Source organism: Struthio camelus, chromosome 1 (assembly GCF_040807025.1).
Source record: "Struthio camelus isolate bStrCam1 chromosome 1, bStrCam1.hap1, whole genome shotgun sequence".
Taxonomy (NCBI): Eukaryota; Metazoa; Chordata; class Aves; order Struthioniformes; family Struthionidae; genus Struthio; species Struthio camelus.
Window position 1 is genome coordinate 56878305 of NC_090942.1, and position 27947 is coordinate 56906251.

At 43.6% G+C, this 27947-nt stretch overlaps 2 protein-coding genes across 10 annotated transcripts in view; one reads left to right on the top strand and one right to left on the bottom strand.

The window, feature by feature from the left end:
* Positions 1 to 967, bottom strand: part of ZC3H7B (zinc finger CCCH-type containing 7B) — a 53376-nt gene extending 52409 nt beyond the window's left edge. For all 8 annotated transcript variants that reach the window (XM_068941040.1, XM_068941035.1, XM_068941029.1 and 5 more), the window contains exon 1: positions 748 to 967. The gene's annotated coding sequence lies outside the window, so the exon portion shown is untranslated. The remainder of the gene's footprint in view (positions 1 to 747) is intronic.
* A 3027-nt stretch (positions 968 to 3994) lies between these two features.
* RANGAP1 (Ran GTPase activating protein 1) lies at positions 3995 to 27492 on the top strand. 2 transcript variants are annotated; one of them, XM_068941110.1, is made up of 17 exons: positions 3995 to 4321; positions 5077 to 5114; positions 6770 to 6908; positions 8011 to 8138; positions 9062 to 9121; positions 9793 to 9972; positions 11291 to 11425; positions 12678 to 12836; positions 13036 to 13149; positions 14942 to 15041; positions 15790 to 15874; positions 16298 to 16460; positions 16934 to 17047; positions 17388 to 17490; positions 19398 to 19486; positions 21392 to 21513; positions 25916 to 27492. In XM_068941110.1, the coding sequence occupies exons 3-17, from the start codon at positions 6797 to 6799 to the stop codon at positions 25983 to 25985; spliced, it is 1734 nt and encodes a 577-aa protein (XP_068797211.1). In that variant the 5' UTR covers positions 3995 to 4321; positions 5077 to 5114; positions 6770 to 6796; the 3' UTR covers positions 25986 to 27492. The 2 variants fall into 2 exon arrangements, with proteins under 2 accessions (XP_068797211.1, XP_068797220.1); XM_068941119.1 differs by lacking the exon at positions 3995 to 4321 and adding an exon at positions 4366 to 4642.
* The last annotated feature ends 455 nt before the right edge of the window (positions 27493 to 27947 follow it).

Consider the following 27947-nt stretch of genomic DNA (forward strand, 5'->3'; position numbering starts at 1 on the left):
AATAAAACCCACATATTTCCGGGAGCCTGGGAGGCTACTTTAAGAAAAAAAAGAAAAAACATATATAATATACATATATATATATTAAAAACCTCCCCTTCTACCCGGAAACGGTATAAAAGCATCAAAGAATTAAAAAAAAAACCAGCAACAACAACAACTTATTTGATAAACTTTACAAGCCCCCGAGGAAGATGCATCTGGGAAGCTATGGCACAAGGGCTGCTTCATGGGGTTTATAGCAAATAAGAGGGGGGACACGGCAGGCTAAACGCAGATCGTGAACAGAGCTTTGAAATCTTACAACCAGCAGCCGGCACAAACACCATTAATACTAAGTTTTTAATGCAAACCCAAGGGCTTTTTAGCAAGCTGTTCACTTTTAGACTACTACCACATTTTTCTCCGGGGGGTGGGATTAGGATCTCTGACAATTATTTTTTTGCAAACCCCACAATTTTGGCGGAAGAGTGGGGGCAGCTTCAAAATCCCGTCAATTTTTTTTTCTCCACTTTTTTTTTTTTTTTACATTTGGAATTACAAAACGTTTCCTCTATGTAGTTGCTATTTGAAATGTTTACTTTTAAATGAAGCAACATCAAGATGTTCTTGTTTTTTCAAAGCCCACCCTTTATACATACATAAATACGTTTATATTTTATAGACATATTTATATATATATATATATATATATATTTATATATGGTTTAAGAAAAAATAACCCCCCAAAACAATAATAAGACTTACCTCTCCTTGGGTTTTCCCCCTCACACTATGTATAACTTTTCTTGATAAATGGTATTATATTACTAGAAATATTATTAAAGTATTATTACTATAAGTAATAATAATAGTAAGTGTTATTTAATTATAGAAGGAAGCATTCTGCTTCTGGATCGGCTGCCCCTGCAGCTCCCTCCATGTGCCTCCTGATCTCTTTACTTTCATTTCCAGGTCTCCCTCCCTCCCTCCCTCCCTCCCTCCCTCTCTCTCTCTCAGCTGCACCAGCAAGAGAAAATGCCTCCCTGCATATCCTCTGGGCCCTAGAGGCTACCGGTTTCCATTACAAAAATTCATACAATCTTTCCCTTGTGGTTGTTTTTGAAATTCTTTTTACGTGAATTAGCTTTAACAAAAAAAAAAAAATTAACACGCTTAACTGTTTGAAGCTCATTCTTATTTTAATAAGGCAATTTCCTCGTTGCCGGATGTCTGGCTTTGTGGATATAAAACACACCCCAAAAGAAAGCAAAAGATCCCAAGCTGCCTTTGCACAGTAATTTATGCATGTGAGGAGCAGCAATGAACTGAATGGAATGATGCGACCCTCATGGGATTATCCCATGCATGAAGTGGCCCTTCTGCCCATACATATATGTTTGCTGGCGGGGGGGCAGAGCAATTGCAAACAGAGCTTATTTAATCCACCCCACACTGCTGAGGGGTTTTCCTGGACACAATATATTCTAAAAACGTAAACTTTTTTGTGGAAGACGTACACAGTGTATAGATCTATTACATATTATTATATTATGTAATTATGTATATTGTATGTAATATCATCACATATGTTATATACATATACAATGCATATATTTATAGACTTACAACAGTTTTTAATACACATATGTATTTAGGTGCTTTTTTGAAATCTGATTTTTGGTTTCTCATCCCAAATCCTTCAACAGTCTCAGGAAATGGCCTGATTCTCCACAACGCTCCATGCAGGCAGAACCCCAGGAACGGCTTTATCATCATTTGTTCTTGGGTCATGGCAGATGATTGCGAACACAGAGATACACAAACCCCCTTAGACAGGGGTTTCATCCATCCCTGTCCAGCTGCAACATCATTAACTTCAAATAAGCCTCTGGAATGAGTTTCATGCTCAGCTCCTCATCCACCCTCCCCGGTAGGCTAGGTTTTCCTCTCCCTAAGGATTTTGTCTACTGTCAGATTGTAATTTCCAGACTGATGCTGGTTTAAATTATCACCTCTTTACAAATGTAATCAGTGACATGTTTACCTCTCAGTGTCTCACTTGGCCATTTACAGTGACCCAAAACAGCATCACTTTGTGCTTTGCAGATAAGTAACTCAGCCAATGTTCGAACGCAGGTAGAAAGTATCGTCTGAAATGTATTAAACCTGCTTAATGTTTAAAGCATTCCGGTCAGAACAGGATAGACTTTGTTATACTGAGTAGGTTTGGCTTCTGGCAGCTCTTTTGACACAATAAACCGAAAATTTATGATATATAGGCTGTAAATTATATAATGTACCATATGACATTGGAGAACACTTTCTTACACTGTTCACAGTATTTAATCACAATGTACTTTTTTTTAGATATTCATTATGTTCTCTGATACGATCCAAAGATGACTGTTATTTTTAGATAGGACAATATTTATTTTTTGTTAACTATTCAGCAATTTGTTACCTTGGATTCTTAGGCAATGACAAGTCCAGCCAAGTTGGGCCTCCACTGCAGAAGGTGCTGTGCAAAATGTACATTAAATGACAATTCCTGTTGAGGGGAGGCTTTAGGCAGAAGGAAGGTTGAGCAGGCCTGGTGGAAACAGATAAACATGGGGAGATCTGACATGTCAGATCACATAGGAAGGGGAGCGTCATGGAGCCAATAAGCTTCAGATGAGTCACGGCGCCTAAGATGCCTCCAACCCTGCTGTGAGAGTTGAACGTCTGAAAGGCAAGACGTAGCAGTTGCATGAGAAGAACAAGAGGGCTTAGGACGAACTGAGGAAAAAGAGGAACGAAAACAAAATCTATACATAATAAGGAATTCCGCTGGAATTAGTACGGTTCTTTTATTCAAGAACATTCATTTTTTAAGATTGAATTTCCTCACTGAGCATCGCATTACAGCCTCTTCCACCCCACTTTTTCCTCGCTTATAATACCGAGGGCTGTCTCATAAAGTCATGATCCAGTATGTATTGCCCCACTCATGAATAACATCTTTCCTTACTGGTTAATGTCCAAATTCTCATAACTGGCAAATGAGGTTATCTACGTCTAGTATGCACATAGTCAGCAGAGTCAAAAGGTGGCAAATTCCTACTCTGAACTGAGTTACAGTTGCATAAAAGTGAGTTTGATTTGTGAAGCTATTCCTTTGAGGAGAAGGAATCTGCTACAATGGCATAATATACCTTTAGTCCAGTATAGCTGCATCCACAGTTGAAGTCTTTGCTCTTGCCCCTTTGGCCCCATGTAGCTAGACAATATTTGGGAGAAAAATAGAGAATGGAATGAGATAGATTTGATATGATCCTGTTTATTGCTAAAGATCAGGAGGAATAATAGGAGCAATTTCCTCGCTCATAGTTTCTGAGTTCAGGCTCCCTCTCAAGATCACGCTAATTTATCTCCTCATCTGCTCTACGTTTTCTGATAGCTTTATGCTCCTTACGCACAAGCAGAATCTAGTCAGTGCCTCAGCTTCTTCATTTTCTTCAGTTGCAAGAGAAATTCCTCTTACTACTTATGAGTTAGCTTTAGCTCAAGCTTTCTATCTAGCTGCTGTACCAGTTGGTGGCTTTTATATTTTCGGCTGTCATGCTCCATAAAGAAACTTATTTATCCTTTTCTCCTAGAATGAAGAAGGACTAGCGTGTCTTCAGCCTCAGCGTGGCCTCCCGTGTCAGTCAGCATTGCCAATTAGTTCAAGTTTTGTCTTGGGTCTGGATAAACAGCATTTGATATTGTTTCTTAAAACCTCAGTCACAGAATAATGAAGGAACAAAAAAAAAAAAGACTGTCATGTTTTGGGACCAAATGGCTGAATATATCCAGCCCACTGGAGATATTATATCTATATATATAGATATATCTATAGCTATATATCTATCTATCTATATCTCCAGCACCCCGGCCCCGGGCCTAGGCCGCCACCCAGGGCGGCGCTGCGCGCTAGGCATGCCGGGAACTACCGCCCCGCTCCGCAGAACTACATCGCCCGGCGTGCCCCGCGCCTGGCCGGACAGTGTGGCACCCGTAGCTCCGCCGCGCACGGCGCGGCCGGCCGGCGGCTTGCGGCACGCTGACGCTCACCGCCTCGCGCGGGGCGGCGAGGGACGGGGGTTTGTGACGTCACGCCGGGCAGCCAATCCGAGAGGGGAGAACAAAACTGCCGGCTTTCAAATCCTCCGCCTCCTCCCTCCCTTCCCCCCCCCCACCCCCGGTCTGTCGGCAGCGGCGGCGGCGGGAGAGCTGGGGTGACGCCACTCGGTCGCCTCCACCGGCAGCGAGCGGCGGCGGCGGCCGCGGCGACGCCAGCCCCCCTCGCGGCGCGGAGGTGAGGCGGGGCGGCGGCGGCGGTTGGCGCCCGTTGGGAGCGGCGGGCGGGAGCGGGGGCGCGCGAGGCTCTGCTCGCGCCGGCCGCTTCCCCCCGCCACCGCCCCCGGCTCCTCGCGGCGGGGGGAGGGGCGGCCTCGCGACGCTCCCACGTGCCCTTCTTCTTCCTTCCCCCTCCCCCCCCCCCCGCTGCCACCGCCGCCCCGGTGACGCCGCTGTGCGTGGCCTGCGGGTGCGGGTCACGCGTGCCCGGCCCCAGCCCTCGCGGCGTCGCGAGGCGGCCGGGTCGGCTCTGTGAAGCCGGGGGAGTCTCGGGGAGCAGGTGGGAGGCGTGGCGGCGGCGCGGCCGGTGCGCCGCACCTTCCTGAGGGGTACAGAGGAGCCATTAGCCGTCATTAAGGGAAAGGCGCACTGGGAGCCTGTCGGGGACTTGCCGGAGGGGAGCCTTGGGCTGTCACCGAGCTCCCCGGGGAGCGGGGTGTGGGGCTCTGGATTGCCCGGGGTGCACAGCAGGGCTCCCCCTTGGGTAGTGCGCTTGATAGTCGGTGTCTTGTCCATTAGCGTGGATAAACCATTATAAATAAAGTATTGAGCTAAAGTAACTTTTTTTTGACCATCAGGAAGTGTACAGCATTATGCAGTGGTTAAGTAATAAGGAAACGTCTCTTCAGGCATTTCTAGACCTTGTTTTTGTTTGCCAAGAATACTTCTACTAACTTTTCTGTTGATTTTATTTATTTATTTATTTTTTTAAAGCTTTCCTTGCAGAAGACCTGGCAGTGAAGAGACCTCTGGTAGGTTAACAGTTGGGTGTGGCTGATGTGTTTGCAGTAAAACATGCTTCAGGATGTGATGGAGAAATGGGATGTTGAAATCAGGAAGTAGTCCATGTATAAGATGAAGAAAGAAAAAAGGGATTTAGGGAGAAGAGAAGCAGAGGGAGGGAGGGAGTATGCTTGTAGATTATAAAAGAACATTACAGCAGAACACAGAACTCATTTTTAAACAGCTGGGTGATGAGATACTCGAAAGTAAAGTTGAGAATCCACTTAGGTGAGCGAACTGACCTCTCTGGATCCTATTTAACTTTTGTTCCTGTGTGGTAGAGCCTTTGTGAGTTGGAGAACACCCTCTCTGTTTGTTTCTTCTCTTTGCTATTGGATTGGAAGAAGTTTAGGCATGTTTATCAGCATGGTGCCTGAGTGACTTGATAGATGTTGCCAGCAGAAAGATGCTCAAATAATTACTCCTCTCCTATCTGAGAGGTCAGTCATCCTGAAATGGTAATGTTGATGAACCTTGAAACCCCCTCCCCCTGCAAGTCCAAAAGCAGCAGTACTAAAGTTCATAAACCTTAAGAGAAAGGCACTACCTGAGCAGAGCTGGAGGCAGGTCCTTTTACAGCCAGGTAGCAGGAGGAAAGGATGTATGTACAACTTTCATTTAGGGGGTGTCTAAAATCCTCCCCATTGGAGGGGCTTAAAGAGCAGCAAGCTTTTGTGCTCACCTTGAAGTTAGACAAGAGTGGAAGGGGTCCGGTTTTGTGCAGTTGTAGGGATTAACTTGCATCCTCGTTAACACCTGAAATCTCTTTTAAAGGTCTTTTTCTTCTAAGCACTAGCTGCTTGCAGCCCCTTATTTCAGCAGAGGTGGAAAGAAACCATGAAACCACCAAAGAAAAATGCTCTGTTTATCCTGCTGAATGAACAGGGATCATTCACTTCAGAGTGATGATAGTCATCAGATAATGATTTACAGATGCTACTAGCCATGGCTAGCACCAATTTGTGCATAGAAGTGAAGTGTTCCCTGATCCATCATCAGGGTTATATCAGGGTCATATATATATATCTGTTTAATGTGTTTGAGTACGACTCTGTGGGGCAGCCAAAAAGAAAGCAAGCCCACAAATCTAAGCGAGACTTTTGTAGCTAATACACATGATGTTTTTCAGCAGCTCAGCGATTCTAGAACTGTGCTGACATGAGCACTACTAGGGATATAAATGAAAGGGGAAAACAGTTGTGTTCGTTCTAGTTTGGCGTGGAGAAGAGGGGAAATGTGCAGGGTGCGTGTAATTAAAGGATTAGATTTGGGTAGAAAAGAATGTCACATCTTAACTGTGAAAGTGTTGTATGCAAAACAGTGTCTTAACGTGGTCTCGTTATACTTCATAAGCAACCAATAGCTAAAACCACTTACCAACTTCATCAGAACAAAACATGAGCCTCTTCAGGACTGGAAAAATCAACCAAATCCAACTTTGAAATGTTAATCTGGCCAAGCTGTCATGAGTGAGCTATGAGGGAAAACACTAATGACAGTGAAAACTCGATTAGATATCTCAGGAACAAAAAACCACTAGTGTTTAAATATAAGACAGTTATTAATATAGATTATGTATCATCGTTTGCTTTTCTAATGTTGACAGTTTCTTTTTAATTAACAGCTTGTAAAGTTTGGGAAAGCGGAAAAGATGGCATCAGAAGACATCACTAAGCTTGCGGAGTCACTTGCCAAAACCAAAGTGGGTGGAGCACAGTTGAGCTTTAAAGGCCAGAGCCTTAAACTCAATACAGCAGAAGATGGTAAGAGAAAATATCCTTGTGTTGGGGAAGTGTCTCCCTGTAATTCTAATGTCTTGCAGTAAACCTCCATCCCATCTTGCATGGCCAAGTTTTCATATTCGCTGGGGTGCAAGGGTTATTTTGTTACAGCTGCTTCTGATAGAGATATTTTCTTCCCTTCTCCCATGCTGCTTTGACCTGGTACTCCGGCAGTGCTGCTTGCTGAGGAACTTGGGGTTTGGCTGTGTGGTGTATAGTTCTTGTTTTCTTGACATTCCTGCCAAGTGCTTTTGACAACCACTGTGTTAAATGTCGGTTCTCCTTTTAAAAACACTAGGCAACATCATAGTGCTTGGAGCAACTGTATACTTCGAAGACCTATGTAGAAGAATGGGTTGATATATTAGTCTGCTGCTATAGTCCCTTTTTTCCCCAAACTCTGATTCAGTTTTAGACTCATGGTTTTTCTGGAGCCTGTCTCTTAATGTTGTGTGTCTTTCCCAAGGAACAATGTCTTGCAGTGGCTGCTAGTGTTGTAAAACCCTGGAATATATCTATATGTATATGCAGGTCGACATTCCTACCACCTCAAGAAACAGCGTGTTCTTGAGACTATTCTTTGGTATAGTGTGTACTTATGTGTTTTTTTCCCTTTATTTTAAGAAAAAGGATTGCTCTTGAGTTAAATTGCTTCCCCCGGCACTGTAATGGCTGAACAGGCGTCTACTTTTGTCAGTCATGGGGAACTTCTTGTTGTTGTTGGGACGTCTGTCCCCATCACCTTTTAGCCTGGTCCTTGCACCTTTGTAGATGTATGCACCTCCAACTCCTAGGCTGTGTGCTGGATAACAAACAAATCAAACTTACTTTCTTAAATACGAAGATGGCTATCTGATCGTAGAACTAGAAATAAATTATGAAAAGGGAGGTTGGGGAACAGAGAACACATTCTCTCTAGTGACCTGACACTTCAGCTCTGTTCTCCGTTACTGTTTCAGGATTCTTTCAGATAATGTTGCTCAGCGGTTTTGGCTGAGGGTAGAGCTGAGCAAGTGCATCAGTGTGTTACTGAGGTACCTAAGATGTTAGTTAAAAGGCCAACAAGACTGTCTGCTCTTTGCAGCTGAAGAAGTGATCAAACAAATTGAGGAATTTGATGGCCTGGAAGCATTACGCCTAGAAGGCAACACAGTAGGTGTGGAGGCAGCAAAGGTCATTGCCAAAGCCTTGGAAAAGAAATCGGAGCTCAAGGTGAGATCCTCAAGTGGGTGGTGGTGAAAGGGGAGAAGTACTGTAGAAATACTGAAGGCCTATCTACACTCTTCCCACAGCAGCATGCCTCGAGTTGGCCTCAAAACTCACTTTGTTCTTCCAGTAGGAGGAACAACCATATGAAAATGTGGCAGAACTTGGGGACTTTGGGATAGTGGGAACATGTCGTGTATTCGGAACTGATCCTGTTCAGAAGGCTTCCGATCTTAAAGCTGATAAGCTGTCCAAGGAAGACCTCAGCAGAGGCAGCATGTGCAAACAGAGAACTGTGTAACAAAAGACCAAGAGAGCTTAAGTTATAATGGAAAAGCTGGCTTGGATCTTCTTGCTCCTTAGAAGGACTCTTCAAAGAATGCCTGAATATTTAAGAAATAATGGAGGAAATGCACAAGGATTTTTTTCTGTGCCCTAACTATGCTTCCTACTACTGTTCTAGCCTAATGTTAGAAGGGTGCTGTGGTGCTAGAGACACTGTCCTTTGCAGGAAAGGAGTATGAGATGTTGATTCACGTTAATCGCCAAAGCGTGGCTTTTTGAGTAAGTCTGGATTGTTGTGGATTTTCTTAAGGTACGAAGCCCATTTCTAATGTATCCTTTAGTTCCTGCCAGTTTTTCCTCTGGGAATTTTCTTAGCAGAAGAGAATTACAAGTTGAACGCAAGCAAGAATTCTTGTATAGTGTTATTTACAGTATTCACTTCAATGGTTTTATTTCCTTGCAAGTAAAGTAATTATGTTAGTTCTCGTAGCTCTTCAGTGTAATCAAATGACAAGCCCAAGGGAATGCAGGCAGTGCTAAGTTGTCCCCAGGGCTGCAATGCAGCTTATGGGTAAACTTCTGTACAACTGTGCTCTAAATATTTTAATGGCTTCTCTTCTATCTGTATGTGTTTCTTCTTTTAGAGGTGTCATTGGAGCGATATGTTCACAGGGAGGCTAAGATCTGAGATCCCTCCTGCTTTGGTAAGTAAAAACTAGATCGGAGACTTTGACTAATATAACTTCTTTTCTCATCTGTCGTGCTTTCTGTGGGAGTATGTTTCTAAGGCTTTGTTAGCACAGAGATGATCTTTCTCTGTGCGGCTAACAGTAAATGCCTTGGGATAGGTGAGTGACTTTGTGCTCCTTCTGTACAAGATGGTGAAGAGTTGATAAAAGGCCAAACGTGGGTCCAAACTAGTGAAGAAGCTTATCCTGGAGAAAACCAACATCTTTGTGCTCTGATAGGTAGTGTGGGAACTAAGCTTTCTAAATAAAAGCATATATCCCTCTCTTCCAAGAGTGTTACAGAAACCTACCACCACTGAGTTCTGCGGAGCAAGAACATGATAAACTCAACAGAAGGAAGAAATGTTCCTTCAAGTGGTGCAGAGGGGTAATTCACTTTGGAAAAAAAATGTATATTTGACCTAAAAGGATGGGAAAGCTGCTTGATAACTGTCTTGCAGTTATCTTTAGTAATTTGCTCACCTCATGCTCTGACTTTAACCACAAAGCTTTATTTCACTGTGCAGCTTTGCAGAACGCCTTCAAAGCAGAAATTTCTTTGCTGCATCACTAGCCACTGCAGTGATGCTGTCACTAAAAGTCAATCTATTCTCTCCCCACCCCACCTGCCATCTGTTTTCTCACAGATCTCTTTGGGAGATGCACTCATCGCTGCTGGAGCCCAGCTGGTGGAGCTGGACCTGAGTGACAATGCCTTTGGGCCAGATGGCGTGCGTGGCTTTGAGGCGCTGCTGAAGAGCCCAGCGTGTTACACCTTGCAGGAACTCAAGCTCAATAACTGTGGCATGGGCATTGGAGGTGGCAAGGTAAGGGCTGTCTCCGTATTGGGAACGAGGTTAGAGCTAGGATTTGCCTCCAGGCTTCCCTACACAGAATTACTGTGGTTGGAAAGCAGTTCTATAGACGATCTAGCCCAGCCCCCCTGCTCAGAGCAGAGTCAACTAGACCAGGTTACTCAGGGCCATGTCCGGTCAGTTTTGAATATCTCGAAGTATGGAGACTTACAACCTCTTTGGGCAACCTGTTCTGGTTTTTAACCACCCTCACAGTGGGGGAAAAAAAGGTTTTTGTTGTTAATATATTGAAATGTATTAAATTCTATGCATATTTCATGTATTTTTATGTACCTATTCCTTGTCCTTTCACTGGGCACCGCTGAAAAAGAGTCTAGCTCTGACATCTTTAGTTCCCCTCCCATTTCGCCATCATCTGTTTATACACGTTGATAAGATCACCCCTCAGCCAGGCTGAACAATCCCAGCTCTTTCAGCCTCTCCCTGTATGTAAAATTCTCCAATTCCTTTGTGCCCTTTGCTGGACTCACTCCAGTATGTCCACATCTGGGGAGCACAGAACTGGATCCAGCACTCGAGATGTGGCCTCACCAGTCCTGAACAGAGTGGAAGGATCACCTCCCTTGACCTGCTGTTGACGTTCTTCCTGATGCTATCCAGGAAGCTTTCTTTGCAGCAGGGTCACACTGCTGGCTCGTGGTCAACTTGCTGACCACCTGGACATGTAGTTCCTTCTCTGCCAAGCTGCTTTCGAGTTGGTCAGCCCCTACTCCTCTATACTGCTGGATGAGGTTATTCCTCCCCAGGTACAGGAATTTGCATTCCCCTTTGAACTTCGTAAGATTCTTGTTGGTTCTGTTTCTCTAGTCTGAGATCCCTTCCCTCTACTTGATTGTATTGATTAAACTGAAGTACAATGTTCTTGTCAACTTTTCTAGGCTAGAGAAAGAGGTCTATTTTAGACCCTAGATTCCCATCTCAAGAGAGCTAACAGCACTGAGTTTGAGAGAACAAGGCTGGCGCTGAAGGATGCCTGTTGGAAAACCAGGATTGACTGTCATTGTCACTAAGACTCTGTCTTTGCCTATTTATGAATCAAATGTCGTTAATGGGGGCAATGCATTTTTAGTGCTGCAAAATTATCACTTTGTGCCTAAGGCAGTAGTGTGAGTGTTGTAGCAACACATGATTCTGCATGCTCTTCTATAGAAGAAGCAGATGTATTTTAGCAGTGACCTAAGGGTTTCTTGAGAACTGGATATCCAAAGTGCATTTAGATTCCTTCAGAATGAGGTGTTGAGGTAGTATAAACCTCTTGTGTTATCTTTAGATATTGGCAGCTGCCCTGAAAGAGTGTCACAGGAAATCGAGTGCCCAGGGCAAGCCTCTTGCTTTGAAAATATTTGTGGCTGGCAGAAACCGTTTGGAGAACGATGGTGCCACTGCCCTGGCTGAAGCCTTTGGGGTAAGTACCAAACCAGAGCTTCGTGACAGCAAATCGAAGCAAGGTGCACTTAGGTGCAGATGTTGAAGGAACGCACGTATAGCTCTCCAGCTTGGAGACGGTGCTGGCCATCAATTCATTAATATTATGATGCAGTTTGCTGTTGAAGGTTGGAGACTCAAGTGTGCAGTTGGGCCTCGTTTTACGAAGACACCTGTTGGAGTCTTCTACAAGTGCAGTTAGAATTGATGACTGAGTGTTTCTGTGACCTGTTTTCAAACACACAACTTCTTTCTATGTGAAGTAGTTATCTGAGGAAGAAATAGGCACCTCCTGAGTAATTTAATATTGGTCATATTCTCCCTCCTGTCTGTGCTAATGGAGGTGATCTGGCACTAGAGTTAGGTGTACCAGATGACCTCTTGAGTGTTTCTCTACCTACTTGTTCAATCATCTAGCAAAAGCCACCTCGTGTTTTCTCCAGGAACATCCTGAGAGAGCTGTTAGATCGTTCCTAGCTCTTGTCAGCTCTCACTGATCCAACTGCATTCTTATTTGGAGGAGCAGAATCCAATGTGGTTGGGACCACCTACTTTTCTAATTCCTCTATTGCTGTGGAAAATAATTTCTGAATTATAGTGCATATTGTCAAATGTATTAGAAAAAATATTGCAAGATTACAGGTTGTTCTTGTAAAGAGCTGTCTGGATGCGACCTTGACTAATCAATAATGATAGCACAAATAACACTTCTTAAATACTTGAGAGGCACATAAAAAGATGATTAGTGAGGAATTTGGACTGAATGGTGCTACCAAGATGGGATTCTTTGTTGTGCGATGTGCTACTATCGAGCCCCAAAAGAGTTCTCATACTGATTTCCTCCCCACCGGGGGATCTGCTTCTGCAGTCAAGGCAAAATGTAGACCTTAAATAGAAGAAAATAGTATCCAATGACACTGCTTGATCTGCTTCAGGGTTATTGAACCACAGATAGAGAACCCTTGTTTTAAAGGAATCTAGAGCGGGCTCGCTAGGAGGATGCTATCAATGACTCTTAGAATTGGAGGCTTTCTGTTAATCTGTCACTTGCCACAAGCCTACGATTCCACTTAGATTTGTGACATAATTACTGATGAATAATTCTATGCACAAGAGCTCATTGACTTGAGTTGCATGAAAACAATTGTGAGCAAATCCTGAAGAGTGGGGCACTGTATTCTTGAGTTGAAGTATGTCTCCTGACAGCTTTTCTTATCTGTGTCCTTTGCCAGATCATTGGGACTCTAGAAGAGGTCCACATGCCACAGAATGGAATCAATCATCCTGGCATCACAGCGCTGGCCCAGGCCTTTGCTATCAATCCACTGCTTAAGGTTATAAACTTGAATGACAACACGTTCACAGAGAAAGGGGCTGTGGCCATGGCAGAGGTGAGTAGGTATAAGTGGCTGCTTTGTTTTTTTGTCTTCTCTCTCCCAGCCTCCTCAGATGTAGTTAGTATCAGCACCTCTGGGTTCATGGAGCCACGTGCCACATTGAGGCAGCGGAATAGAGGGAAGATGACCTTCCAGGAGTGATTTGACATTGATGTACTTGCACGTCTATACTCAAATTTGTGCTCTCTTGCAGACTCTGAAGGCCCTTCGACAGATTGAAGTGATCAACTTTGGAGACTGTCTGGTGCGTTCAAAGGGTGCTGTTGCTATTGCTGAAGCTGTCAAAGAAGGGCTTCATAAATTAAAGGTATTGCCTTCTGCTGTTCAGCTTTGAATTTCTGTTGAGAATGCTTTTTTCCCCCCGTTTCCTGGTTTTCTGTACGTTCTCCTACCACTAGTGATCATTTTAAAATGGAGTTCACCTGAATGCAGGCTCTGTCTGCACAACTCAAAGCAGTAAGCTATGTTGTAGATCACTTGAATCTCCACTTCCAGGTAAGAGTACTCCAAGCTGAACTGTACCAGTGATCTGTTTAGGTTCCACTTGGCTTTTTTAAAGCTGCTGTTTCTGCTCAACAAGTACTATTCAAGAGTGATAATAGAAGTATCTGCCTTTAGAGCCTCTCAGAGGGTATGAGAGGGTACTGAGGTATTCATGAACAGGTTGTAATCTGTTTATCACTTCAGAGCTCCTACAGTTAATGCTTTTTTTGTTAGAGCTTGTATCAAAGGTCCAAATATTTCTAGCTTCTTGGCAGTACCACAGCCTCCTGAACCAGTATTTGCACAGGACTGTCACTGGACAATGCTTGAGATGGGCCTAAGTCCAATCAGTAATATAAGTAAACTATAATCTCTAGAAACACCAGTCATGGATCATAACTACATCCTGAACATGCATGATTCCTGCTCTTGCAAGCTTACAATCAAACAAAAATCTGTCCGAGTTTTAACATTATTTACTTGTGTATGAATATGGTAGAGAAAGAAACGGCCGCTTTGGGGCGTTGAGATGTGAGCAGTGCAGGATCCCTTGCTCAGGCTTCTACTGATTCCACTGGAACTTATTTCTGAATCTTCCAGGGAAAACTTCCTCTTAAATAGGATTTTAACAGGGATATTGAGGTGAACACCCAGAAATTAAATCTTTTTCTCCAGAGCGAAAGTAGTTAACACATTAAGTGGCATTAAGCAATAATAGCCGATTCATTCTGTTCAAGGACTACTTCCCTTCTGTTGTTAATATTAAATCTCTTCTCAGGAGTGGATTGATTGAGTACGATGCAGGATGTGGGGGATGGTGGCTGACAGTTGAAAACTTTACCCTTATTAGGCTGTCCGTATTTTTTCCTCTGTTGGCCTTGCTTATCAGAAATAGTTCCACTCATAGCTCATCTTTTGGAAGCCTAACCTTGCACTATAGGCATTGAAAGGCAAACGTGCTGTCCTATCCTCCTTCAGTAAGACTTACCAGTATGTGAATTCTGTAGTAGTCACATGGCTAGCAGCAGGGCTGTGTTGGTATAGAGGGTGTGCTGGGAAACAAAAATCTCTGGTTTTGGAGGGGAAGAAACCAATAGGGCTGTCACAGTTGAACTCGACAGACTGGACACACTGCTGAATTCCAAGGCAGCCTCTCTCATGTGGCAGTGGTGTGACAGGAGCTTTGAGGAGCTATGGCTCCTTCCTGCCTATAAACACTTCCAGAAATTCTTTCTCTTGGTTCTGTAAAACGTGCGGTGTCTTGTGCCTCTCGGCTATGTCGAGATCTCCAGTCAGCTGATAAAGGTTGGAGTATCTGCTACCTTTTAGATGAGCAGTCAATGTTCTCTGTGGCTGTTGTCCTAGACTGGTTAACTTCAGTAATGCTGCTCCTCATGATGGTATGTTTCAAATGATCCCTTTTAGGTATATAAGTAGAAGTATCTGCCAAGCTTCCCCTTCTCCCCCCCCCCCCCCCCCCAAAAAAAAAAAAAAAAACTTTTTTGTTAAGAGTCTCTCCAAATGAGAATCTTTGCAGAAAGCTTCTGAGCGTGTGAAACTGATGGGGTGATAGATGTTACAGGAATTCTGCGGATGAATGCTCTTCTGCTTCTTAGGAACTGAATTTGTCCTTCTGTGAGATCAAACGGGATGCTGCTTTGACTGTTGCTGAGGCTATTGAAGACAAGTCAGAGTTGGAGAAGTTGGATCTCAATGGTATGTAAGTTTGTTTAAATCAAAGTACATCTAGCCTGATCCTAAGTAGAAACCTTTAGGAAGAACGTTGACAATATCATGTATTCTAGTCTTGCAATTGTCAGTGTGTAAAAAATGATGTCTGAGGATAGCTGAACTTGGATGACCCTGGAGCAGGAAACAATTTAAATCTCAAAAGTCTTAAGCCACAAACCTGGTCAATGGTTAAAGCCAAGCAGTTTCAGTACATCTCATAAGGTGAAAAGATCGGACTGATACCCATATCTGTTTCTTCGGGGAAAAAAAACCCAAAAAGCTTTTGATGTGTTAGTGTGATCTCAGATATTTCATACTTGTAAATAAAAGCCTCCTTGCGCATCTCTACAGTAGAGCAGGAATCTTCGACCAGTGTTGACTTTTGACATTCACACCTTGGGTCACTATTTCAATGGTGCTGTGCCAGGTGTACTTGTTTCAGAATCATTGAGAACGAGCGTTTTTTATAGAACTAACAGGAAGTCTCTTAAAGACACTCTGACCAATTACGGTTTTTGTCCGTCTCTGATCCTTGTGTAACGTTGCTAAAAATTGTCAGCCATTTCTACACATTTTAGAGGCAGCAATGCAGACTTCAGGTGTCAGAATCAAGCAGCTGTTAGACAACTGTTCAATTTCCAGATCTAAAAGATAGACAAGAATCTATAGCAGAGTCCCTAAGAGCAAACTCACGTGTGTCTTTTAAATCTATTCCCTTTCCACAATAACCTAGGTAACTGTCTTGGAGAAGAAGGATGTGAGCAACTCCAGGAGATCCTTGAAGGTTTCAATATGGCAGCTGTTCTGGGATCTTTGAGGTAGGCAAGGCACCAGAGTTTAAATCGGAATTTTTCCCACAGTTACCAACGCTTTCATCTGCCTATCTGATCTAAAATAAAAGCTCTGACATTGCGGAGGGATGTTGGTCTGACTGTGTAGTATGGAGGATTCCAAAAGGAAAAACAGTGTTGTACCTCATTTTCATCTGTGGCCTTATCTTAGTGTTAATTGTAGACTGCATTTCTGGCTCTTTGCTGGCCAATCTCTCATCTGGGTGACCTAGGTCTGAGTGACTTTGTTATCTATTGTAGGCCAGCAGGTCCCTGAGATGTGCTGCTTCCAGAAACGCTTGGGAGGGGGTTGCTTTTCTGTGCTCTTGAAAAAAATGTTTCTGAATTCCAGTGTATTAGTGGTGAGCATGTAATGAGGGCCTGCTTTATGTATAAATTCTCAAACTGTAGTGATGATGAAGGGGAGGAGGAGGAGGAAGAAGAGGAGGAAGAAGAGGAAGAAGAAGAAGAGGAGGAGGAAGATGAGGAGGAAGAAGAGGAAGAACAGCAGCAGTTGGAGAGAGGACAGGGAGAAAAGGAGTCACTGACTCCCAAGAAGATACTTGATTCACAGGTAAGCTTACTTTGGGATGCAGTCCTGTTTCCTCCTTTATTCTCCTCCACATGAGGAAATAAGGTCTGGAGTGAATCTGAACGTGAATTCTGGCAGGAGCTCATTCTTTTGTGGGTTGGCTTTTTGGTAGTGAGCAGGGAGATAAAATGCAGGAAATAAAAGAAAGTGGAAACATGTTTAAAGTGTACGTGTGCAGACCTGCATAGAGAGAAAGGCTGAGTGACAACTGTAACAAATACAGTTAGAAAACATCTCCCCAGTTCTGGAAAACAGTGGGAACCTTGTACATGCAATGCTGTGTAGATGTGCTATCATATCATGGTTATGCCAATTCTGGGCTCATCCCAGCTGCAAATGCTTTTCAAATGGGACAAAACCTGATCTGACTGCACCCACACAAGTCAATCCATTGTGCCTTTGCTGCGCTAATTTGTTTACTTTCAAGAGTAAACTTGAGATGGATTTTGTTTCAGGATTCAACTCCAGTGCCATCTCCTCCGGTAGATGTTGCCACATTCCTTGCTTTCCCATCACCCGAGAAGCTGCTGCGGCTAGGACCAAAGTGTTCTGTTCTGATAGCTCAGCAGGTCGGTGAGCCAGTGGTTTTCAGTGCTTGATTCTCTTTCAGGGTCATTTAAACCCCTTCGGTGACTCCTTTCTGTCCCAAGACCTGGATTTTTATTCTTCCCAGTGGTCCTAGGGAACCTAGGAAGCAAGTGATTCAGTTGATGCTTATACTGGCACCAAAGGCTCTCCTCAGAGTAGCTATGTTTTGTAGTATTTCTTATGACTTGTGCTATGGCCAAGACAACGCTGATGTCAGTCTACTGGAGGCTGTAGTTGTTGTCATTGCCATAGTAGAAACCTGTCTCCTGTATTTGCCTAGCAGTGAGCTTAACAGCTCATGATTTTTTTCTTGTCTTTCAGACAGATGCATCTGATGTAGAGAAAGTAGTTACAACTCTCCTAAGGATATCTTCAGTCTTCAAAGATGAAGCCCCAGTGAAAACAGCAGTGCATGAAACAACAGGTGACTGGGCCTCTCTTCATTTCATGGTGTGACATGCTCCAGTATCAGGGCATCCAGGGCAATGTGGGGGAAGGCCCCTGTTGTCCAGGCTAGCCCCTGGTGGAGCAGGTCATTTGACTGTTTTGTCATTGGCAGGATGCAGGAAACCCAAGACAGCAAAATATGAGGCAGCGAGAAGCTATTGTTTGGAGTAAGAATAGGGACTCATTCTGAAATTAGCAGGTCTTGTACTTGTGAAGCTTGAAGATCAATATCCCTTGTAGTTGCTGTCTTACTGGAACTGCACTGCCCCTACTTGCATCTCTTTGGTGTGCTGTCAATAGCCAGGAGCACTGTGTTCCAAGGTCAGTTACTTTCTCAAGGCTGCTTATTAAAAAAAAAAAAAAAAGTATTTTGCAGAAAGTAGCCTCTCCAGTTTAGTATTGAGAGACTGTAGAGACCTCTTATTTAGTGTCCCTTCTTATCAGTGTGCCTGTTTAGTTTCTTCAGGGAGTGAAGATTGCATTACAATATGAAGCAAGGCACAGAAGCCAATACACAGGCAAGGGACAGTTCCTCTCTATATTGTCAAGCAGTGATCAGAGTTAGATCTGACTTCTGCATGGATTAACATTACCCCTTCACTTTATCATTTGGAAACAGGAATTTCCAAGTGTCTACTTGGCATCTGGCCACCCCTTAAGGAGAAGGGGGATTTGGAAGAATTGAGAGCAGGTCCAACAGTACTGTTCTCTCATGCACAAGCTCTACCTAGCAGAACAGTGCGAAAGGACTGGATCAATTACTTTAAGACCATTTGGTGTGATTCGTTGAGAACAAATGTGCGGTTTCCTAGTTAGCAATTTATTATTTTCATCATGTCTGTGTCTTCTGAGCTATATTAATTGTTGTCTGTGAACCAGTAATAAAGTACACAGTTCGCTGCACTTGCTTATGGATCCAACCTAGCCAAAAATAGCCAGCTGACATTTCATGAACTACTGCTAGACTTGGCTAATGCCCAATATGAGTTGCCTCCAACTTTTACAAAAGATGCGGCGCAGGGTGGTCCAGTTGACTTAACTGTACTTGTGTATGTTTTTATCTTGATGCTATTCCTTACTACTCCGACTTCCTAGAAATGAGTACCTGGCAATTAGTTCCTCTTCTCTGAGGAAGATATCAACCGGTAATGAAGACTCCAGTTAATGTCTGACAGTGGTTCTACAGCCACCATAGTGGGTTCTGTCCATTCCAAGAAACCAGAATGGTCAAGGGTCAGAATGAGTGCCTTGCCTTCCTTGTGGACACAAGAGGCTAAAGCATAGGTTTGCCGTGGTTTGCAGCAGTTAGTCATGAGGGAGCCCTGAAAACGAGTGAACAAACTTTCTCATTGCATTCTCATTCCTTTTAGTTTCAAATGAAAGGTGAATTCTTGCTAGCCTTAAAATTGTGAGGCTCCAGCTCCTGCTGCTCCACTAGGATATCAGCTCATCCTGTGTGTGTGTGCATGCATGCCATGTATATGCATGTTCAAACGCACTAAAACGTTTTGTGGGGCATAGGACTGAGGTCAAATTACGTCTGAAGCTAGGCAATGGGAGAGGCTCTTCCTTGTAGGCCTTTGTATAAAATCCGGTCCTTAAATATAAGGCTTAATCTGTCTGTTTTAGAGGTTACCGCCAGCCTCTGCAGAGACATCTAGGTGGTTAAAGCAGTTTTGATAGGTAATATCCCTTAACGACTGATGCTCTGTGAGGTCCTGTATGGATCAGTTTTGACCTTAAAATCTGTAACAAGGCCCCTTTCTGTAGTATAGTTCAGTAGTGTCACCTGAGGCACCTCAGACTACGGATCAGACTCTACTTGCTAAGAAACAGAGCAAACAGGAAAATAGTGTTTAACGTGATATGTCTACTTCTTTTTAGATGCCTTGATGAAAAAAGCCTTCACTTCTGCCACATTTAATTCTGATGCATTCATCACAAGCCTCTTGATCCACATGGGACTGCTTAAGGTGAGGGAGCAGGAAAGAGTTAAATTATGCTCTGGTTAGGCTGAAGACCAGACTGGGTTGGTTGTGGGTAATTATGTTGCCATGGAAGCAGCTAGGTGCCTGTGCTTGCCTGATGCCCGGAGAAATGGAGGTCTGCAGGTCCGGCAGAAATTGCAGATTGTAAGATCAGATGAAAGAGGTGTGAGCTCTTTGCCTCTGTTCTGCTTAATGTGCTCTGCATTCTCAAAAGTCATCCTCTGAAGGTAGAGAGGGTCATGCAAGGAAACTGAGCTGCTGCTGGGCTATGAGCTATTACAGATGTCTGTAAAAAGCTGTATCTAGGAGTCTAATTTTTTTTATTAACTTGACCCTTTAGGACATTGTCTAGTCGGAAGGGTCAGAAGCAAATATCCAGCCGCTTGCATTTGATCATAAGCGTTCAACTTCACCCATTGATGTATCTTTGCAAAATACTAGTTTCAAGTGTGTAGTGACATGGAAGAAAACTTATCAGTGAGAAAGGATGGGAGGGTCAGTAGGAAAGCTGCTAATTGCATTAGAAATACCTGTTGCTTTAGTTTCGGTGAGATGACTGAGAAGAGGGAGGAGCTCTGTCCGCAAACTAAAGGAGCACTTTTGTATATTTGTGGTGCAGGGGTCAATATTTCTCAGCACTTCAAGACCTAGAAACTGAGAATGGAAGCTTGTACCAAGCCAGTTCAGCACACTATAGAACATAGTGTATGTTATAGCGGCCTACTTTCAATTGAGTTTGTGAATTACCTTATGGTAATATCCAACTTGGGGGACAGACAGCTGTGACATGCTAGGTATATCTGAATTTCCTAAAAATCAATTTATCCTGTCCCTGTGTTGTTGGACGTAGGACTAAACGCTAAGCAACCTGCTTCTCAGACAGGTCTACAGAACCCAAGATAGCTTTTTGTTCTGCAGGATACTTATTTTAGGGACTCCCACCTACCTCTTATCCCATGCAGAAAGCACCAAATATGTACAATGAAGTCTAAAGCACAGATTTGTGCTCCACAGGAATTCTTTCAAACCATGAAGTGGTATTGACGATAATGCCTTTGAAGATTAGCCAACAGGCTGCTTGTGGTGTAGAAGGGATCCACTGATGAATTAGGCATGTGTATGGAGCATCTTCCATGATTTTCTGTCCAACATATCTAGAGGCACAAGAGGAACAGATGTTCTTAGCAACATCAAATAGAAGGTCACACTCTCGGAACAGGTCTAGATCCTATCTACAGGATGAAGGGTAGTTGGGATGGTAGTGGAAAAATAACTAAAAACAGTTTAAGAGTTGAGACATGTAGGTTAGCATCATCTAAGCAGCAAGAATTCATCGTGTAATCAGGGGAACAGCGATAGAGATGACTATGACTTTACCTCAGACATCAACTCTTCGACCAGTACTGGTAACGCGTCACATTCTGGAGAAAGCATGCTGAAGAATTGGAGGTAGTGTAAAAAGTAGCTAGAGTAATACAAGGGAAAGTGTGTAACCAAAGCATTCAATATCTGATAAATTGAAGTCTGGTTGGATTCCCTAGGAGAAAACTTCAACAGGAGGCCTCTAAGAAAATATGACTTGTTTCACTGTTTGATGCATATGTGTTACTTCCCTTTCCGTATTGCTTCTGCTAACTAAGCCCTAATTGACGTGTGCTAGAATATTCCTGCTGCTGCTGGTTTTGAAATGTTGGTGCTAGGAGGCCACAGGGTTGGTTACTTTTCTCTTAAGGAACAGTGCACTTAATACAAAAGGGAGCTTTCTGCCCTACTGTGGATGGGAGCGCTTCTTTCAATAGAGAAGTCATTCCCTCTGAACTGTAGTGGATTAGATAAAATAGTGATTGTGACTTGTCTTGATGTCTGACTTCTGTCTTTTTCTCTTCCTAGAGCGAAGAGAAGATCAAAGCTGTCCCAAGCCTTTATGGTATTCTTATGACCTTGAACCATATGGTCCAACAGGATTACTTTCCTAAATCCTTGGCCCCAGTTCTCTCAGCTTTTGTGACAAAGTGAGTATTGTACTTGCTATGCAGTCTTCTCCATGGGAGCTAGTGAAAAGGTTTTGAAGGTTAACAGCTGCATGCAGCCTGTTCTGTTAAAATACTCTAAATATTTGTTCTGAAAGGTTTGTAAGGTTTAGAGTAAAAAAATCTTGAATCCTGAAGAGGAAATGGTGGGGGGGAAAAAAAGGCTCAAAACTAACTGGCTCTGAAGCACAGACTGCAGATGCCAGTTACAGAAGAGTGTTTTGAACTTGAGGAAACCTGCTGGGTTTCTAGCTACTGCTTCAGTGAACTAGGAGTACGCTGGATCTAACAAAGCTCTCCAAATGGCCCTGCTGTGTGTGAAGGTCAGCAGAGTTCTACCTGACTTGTTACGTTCTGTAACACTGAAGGGTAGCAGGTGAGAACAGTGCAAAGACTGCAATTGTTCTTAAATGCAACCATTACTGTGATAGCAACAAGGTTATTAGTTTTTGAGAACTAAATTAGGAGCATAAATGTTGAAGGTGCTTCTACTGTCTATTTAATACCGTTACTCCTAATACAGGTATAGAATCATCCCTCCCTTGACCCTCCAACCTTAGTTTCTTTAATGTCTTAAAGGATCGTAAATGTAATAGCTGTGGCAAAGACAGACAAAGCCATATCTCTTCTGGATTAAATCAGTGAGAGCTTCAGGCAACTTAGTGTTGATGTGGTTTAGAAAAGCCACTCCAAATAATCCTTCCTCTCTTGAGGTAAGCATAAATAGTTTTCTTCAGTTGTCAAGTGGAGAAACCAGAGTCTAAAACTATCCTTTTCCCCAGAGCAGCAGAGGTCTGAAACCCATTTGGAACTTGGGGGCTGGTTGTGGCTCAGCGTGGGCCATGTGCCACGCAGGGTAAGAGCACCTCTTTAATAGGTTTCAGAACCAGGCTTAAACCTTCCTAATTTCTATGGTGTAGAGAATATTGTGGAAGCTTGGGAGCTTGTACTGATGAAAGGCAGAGACATCAAGTACTTGTGACTGGTACAAAACATGGGCAAGAGGGATGTAGTCAAATACCAGTACTCGCTCTTTTCTTCGCTGGCCTGCGGCCAATTCTTGCAGAGCTGTGAAAGGGGAGAGGTGTTCTTGCAAACGTTGGTGTGATTGAAGTTGTCAAAGCTGATGTATAGTAGTGGTACATATCCAGCAAACAGCCATGCTAGTATCAGCTTTGAAAATAAAACCATACAACTGCCTTTTTACACATGTGCAAGCACTAACCTAGAGGCCCTAATGGTGGAACAATTTCAATCTGGATAATCTGTGTACTCGTGTATCCTCTTCTTGACTTGATCAGACTAAGAATTGAGCAGCATACAAGCCAATGAACTTGTGCTTTAACAACTAAATAAATACACTTCCCACTTGACCTTCATAGGTTTAAGCAAGAAGTATTGGGAGGTGCCATGTGAAGCTGTTCAAACAGATCATTGGATTTCTGTTTCTCGCATTGCTACCTGTGCCTGTGACCTTGTTTATCAATCAAACAGATGCCTGCAGGGTCAAATTCCAGTACCAGCCCTAAAAGAAAAGGGTGAAGAAAATGATGGCTTGCTTCTCCCATCAGGCGCTAAACGCACAGTTTGATCAAAACAAGTACCCCTTAATGTCCATCCAATGCCAGCCCTCCAAACAGAGGATTTAAATCATTTGAACTTGGGGATACAGAATAAGGGGACTCTGGTTCAGTGTATTTGACCCTTCTAACTGCTTATATCACTTTCTGGTGTCTGGAGCAGCCTCATAACTCGGCTCGATATGTCTTTTTAAACAAACTTGCTTGCAACAGACACTGCCTCCCTTTCCCTGTATGTTCATTGCAGGCCTCTCCCAGGCTGTAGATTTGCAAGAGACCAGTCAATGTTCTTCATCTGTAAATGATGCTTTATGTAGACAAAATGATAACAGAGTAAAATTCTGGTCCTGTTGAAGTCATCAACAAAAGTTCCATTGAATCTATAGCCAGCATTTTGTTCCAAATGCAGGAAGGGGAAGTCTGTTTCTGAAAGCCTAAGTGAGCTCTTTCAGCGATCATGTAAAAACTGCAAGAGCCAAGAAACTCTCACAGCAGAAAGCAGATTTGTCTGCCTTCCTTTAGTATGTAAGGGTGCTAACGCCAAGTCTGCAGAATGTCATTTGTGCTATGAAATTTTCAGAGCAAAAGCTTCAATCTGCAAACTTCTCTGTTGCAAGGTAGACTGTGTGACGTTACAGTAGAACTTATGTCCTGTGCAGCATGGTGAAGTCAACACTGCACATGAGCAATATACTTCTGTGTTTCATGGAAAAAAGTGTGTATGTGATATGCATATATATGTATTAAAACCCTTTCCCTAAGGGAACAAGGGGAACAAGTGTTAAATCCTTTACAAGTGCCTGGAGAACTGAAAACAAGAGTGGTTCAGTAACCACAAAGTCCAATTAATTTGGCTTCTACAATGTTCTGGACTAATTTGCATCCCAACTTGTATTTGTTCAGAGCTGACTCCGAACAAAATCGCATCCTAACCTTAAACCAAACCTAACTAGTAAACCTAGTAACCTGCCAAGCTCTTCTGGATCAGCTCCTGCAACGAATCTACCTCTGGTCTGTCAGGCCTGTGAGCCCTTCATTTGCAGCTATATAGCGTGCATTTTCATGGCAGCATTTTCTAGCTTTTCCTTTAGGATCAGTTAGCTCCTTTGGACTTCCAGAACTGTAAAGTTCTAGCTGCCTAGGCTAGAGCTTACATTTCTGGAGTAGCTGTTCTCCTCTTTGCTTCTATGGGATTTTTAAAAATTATTTTTAATAAAGCAGGGCTGTGGACCGTAAGCAGCATCCATCTTATTCGGCTACAGTCTGTGCTCATTTTCTTTTGGACGCAAGAGGGTGCTGTAAATCCACATGGGCTTTTTCCATAATTCTTTTAGGGAAAACGCTGTGTGTCTCTGGATGCCTGCCTACCCTCTTGTGGTTTGACTGTACTTCCTCCCCCCCCACCATTGTTGCTGTTGGATTGGATTGTATCACTTGCCTCTTTCACCAGCCCTTTACCACAGAGTGGCATGCAGTCGAACTCCACAGCAAGTAGGGAAGCTGGTTGGTCTTAGAGCTGGAACACGGAGGCTGGGGGAGCTTGGCTGTGATCAATGTCAACGCTTCAGATTTGCTATTTCCAAAAATGTGGCCAAGCAAAGTTAATATGAGGCTGCCTTGACAAAATCAGCATGCTCAATACAAACAGGGCTGGGTCTTTCAAAAATGATAACTGAAGTACCTCACCCAGACACTTTAAACATATATGACAATTACAATTTGCGGTTTATGTTCTTCATTGGGGGACTGCTGAATGACTCTTGTGGAAATAAAAATGGTTAACTCTTCTCCAGAATGTGGTTCTGTTAAACCACAGTATACAATGAGCCTCTGCCAAGCTATTGACTATATACTATAAATCCAGAAGTGAATTTTTTTCTCTCGCCTAGAGAGATTCCCAGTCAAATAGATCTCTCTATTATTTGCTAAAGGCTATTTTCTCATTTGGGGCTGAGAGGGGTAAAACTGGATTTAAATTCTTAGGGAAATTTCCCTAATGGATGAGTACAAAATGCTGGAAGTTTCAGTGATGCTTAGCAAATGATTAGCCTGTGGAAACAGGGAAAAATACATTTCTGGGAAGTGACAGGGATGCTAGAGACATTTAGCCCCACATTAACCCTTATGTGACTGTATAGTCCAGTCATCCAATTTCAAGAGCCGGGTACTCAGTGTAAGGTAGACCCTGCAATTACAGTCTCTGGGCCAGGCACTTTCAGCTGATGGTCTGCAGGTTCTGTGGGCACCCTGAAAGGTAGCTGAGCAAAGCCAGTCAGCTGTTGTTTAGTTTAAGGGGGTGGGAGGTTATATTGCCTCTCTTTAAAGACTTGAAAAAGCCCTATAAATCAAAGAATACCAAAGCCACTTTTCTGGTCACAGATAGCAGATGGTTTGGCAAGGAATGGAGGAAAGATTTGAGTAAAAGCAGACTTATCCTTTCTGTTTTGGGGCCCTAAACAGATGATGTATATGGAAGGGGGGAGGAAGGGAAGTGGGTTTTTACTGCTGCCCACTTCCTGCTACCCAAATTGAGACATCAGATTGCAGAGATAAACAGCTGATTTTTTTGTACCTGTGGAAATAAATTTTTTGATTGCTGACTGTTGTCATCTTGGCCCCTGCTCCGCAATGGGGATGTTGTTCTCCCCAGCGAGCTCTGAATGAAAGTACGAATCTGTGCGGAGATCAGGGAGTGGCTGAAGAGAGAACTGAAATGGAAAAACATAAGCTTTGGGGCACGCAAAGTTGCAAAGCAGTTCTTATATTTAGTATTTTAAAACTGAGTATTTCTCTTCTTTCCACAGACCAAACCGTGCTCTTGACTCCTGTTCTTTTGCTCGCCACATGCTCTTACAAACCCTCCATCAGCTGTAACAGATGTGCTCCTGTGCCCTTCCCTCCTCCTATAGGACTGTCGTCAGCGGGGAACTCGGAGCTGCGTGGTGGGAGAGGATTCTAGAGCCCATGCAGACATGCTGTCATTTTTTTCTTTTTTTTTTTTTTCTCCCCTCCCTTGTAGGAGGTCTGTTCTTCATTTTGCTTTCATAAACTTGGACAAATCCTGCTGATAGAGATTTTTTTTTTTTTTTAATTCTTTCTTTGTGAAGCGTGCCCCTTGTCTGCAGGGCAGGTGCTTGTGCTAGAATAAGTCTGTGCTGTTCTGAGCTCTGCATGAATCAAAAAGAAGAGTCCTTCTCCACTCCTGTAGCATTGGCAAGGGTATGTCAAGACTAACATTGCGTCCAGAAACACTGTCCTCAGGATCCACCAAGTTATCCATTTTATTTTATTTTATTTTACTGGACTATGGCTTCTGCCTGATGCTCTTCAGTACTGTGCAGGAGGGAGGCTACAATGCTGCTGCTGCTCCTGCTTCTCCAGGCTGGGGGAGTGCTTGGTCCCCTTCTGCTGCTGCTGAGTCAGAGGGGCAAGGCGTGCTCCCCTTTGTTTCCTGCTTTCAAGTCCATTTGTTCAAGGCACTGTGTGGCGTATTTCTGTTTTAACGTACCACTGCCCTGCTGTTGTGATTTGGATATCCGTGTAGCGCGGCCAACTCTGGTGGCCATTGCTTAAGGGAGCAAGCATATTTTTATTGTAATTTTTGTGTGCGTGTGTGCTAGCACCTGTTGTTTCCCTCTTCCCTTCCTTTCCCTCTCCCTTACCCCTCTCTTCCTAATTAAAATAGGCTTGGTTTGGAAGTGAATACAATCCATGAAATCCCTGTGGAATGTGTTCCCTTTCTCCTCCCTTCTGTTCCCCCTCTGATAAAACAGTGTGACTGTGCGGGCTGTTCACATATTTGAAAGCCAAGCATGTGTAAGAGCACAGAGAGTTAGGGCTGTGCTGATTGTCCTCAGGTAGAGCTGCACCTTTTCTTCCTCGGAAGGAGTAGCTGATGCCACTAAATCTCTTTGCACGGAGAACCGTTTGTGTGCCTGCACCTATATTGATGGCACCTACCTGCACAACTTGGAGCACACAAGGTGATTCATAGGCTTGTCCTGTTCCCTACTTTTCATGTGTGTTTTCAAGCCTCTAAGAATCCATGCGTATGTTTCTCTTTAGGTAACAAAGAGTTTGTCCTTCAACTAATGCTGGTCTTCCCCTCTCTTTTTGGTTAGCGGAGGCTGTTTGTCTTCTCTTACCAGACCTTACAACTGATCTGCAGCAAAAACAGGGCTAGTGCCAGAAGTCAAGGGCCTCTATGGGAGGGAAATAGCTATCTCTTCATTGTGAGAGGCAGTGGGTGCCACAGCTGGCAAGGGTACGCGTGCTGACCCTAAATGCAGGAAATGATGACATTTTCTCAAAAGTTTGCAAGCAGGATGTGGGTCGCTATGTTAAATAAACTATGGTACGTGCAAGACCTATTTACATGTAATCTCTGCTTAAGTTCCTCCAGGTTGTGGGCCTGTTCAAGGCAACCACAGGGTAAAAGGGGGAGGCTATGGGAAGTTGTGAGTGGCTATGATCCAGCAATCTCTGGAAAGCAGTGTCTCTTCGCTGCTCTGGGAAGAGCTAGTCTTCGTATAGAAGCAGTGTCTGCTTATAACAAAGGCTACCCTAAGGCTAAGGACAAAGTCCATTTTCTCACAATTTCTGTGATGGAAGCTAGAAATCCTCTGTTTCTAGATTGGTAAAATCAGCTGACGTAGAGGTACCTACACCTACTGAGAGTGCTTCAGTCACTGCTTTCAGCCCCTGCTCTTGGGCTGAGCCCTGCCTCCTTCGCCTCATCCCATCCCTATTCTTCAGCAGTATGTTACAGAAGCTGGTGAGTTAAGTGTTGCCATAAGCTTGAGGGGAAAATCAAAACAGAAGGATCCGTATTTTCCT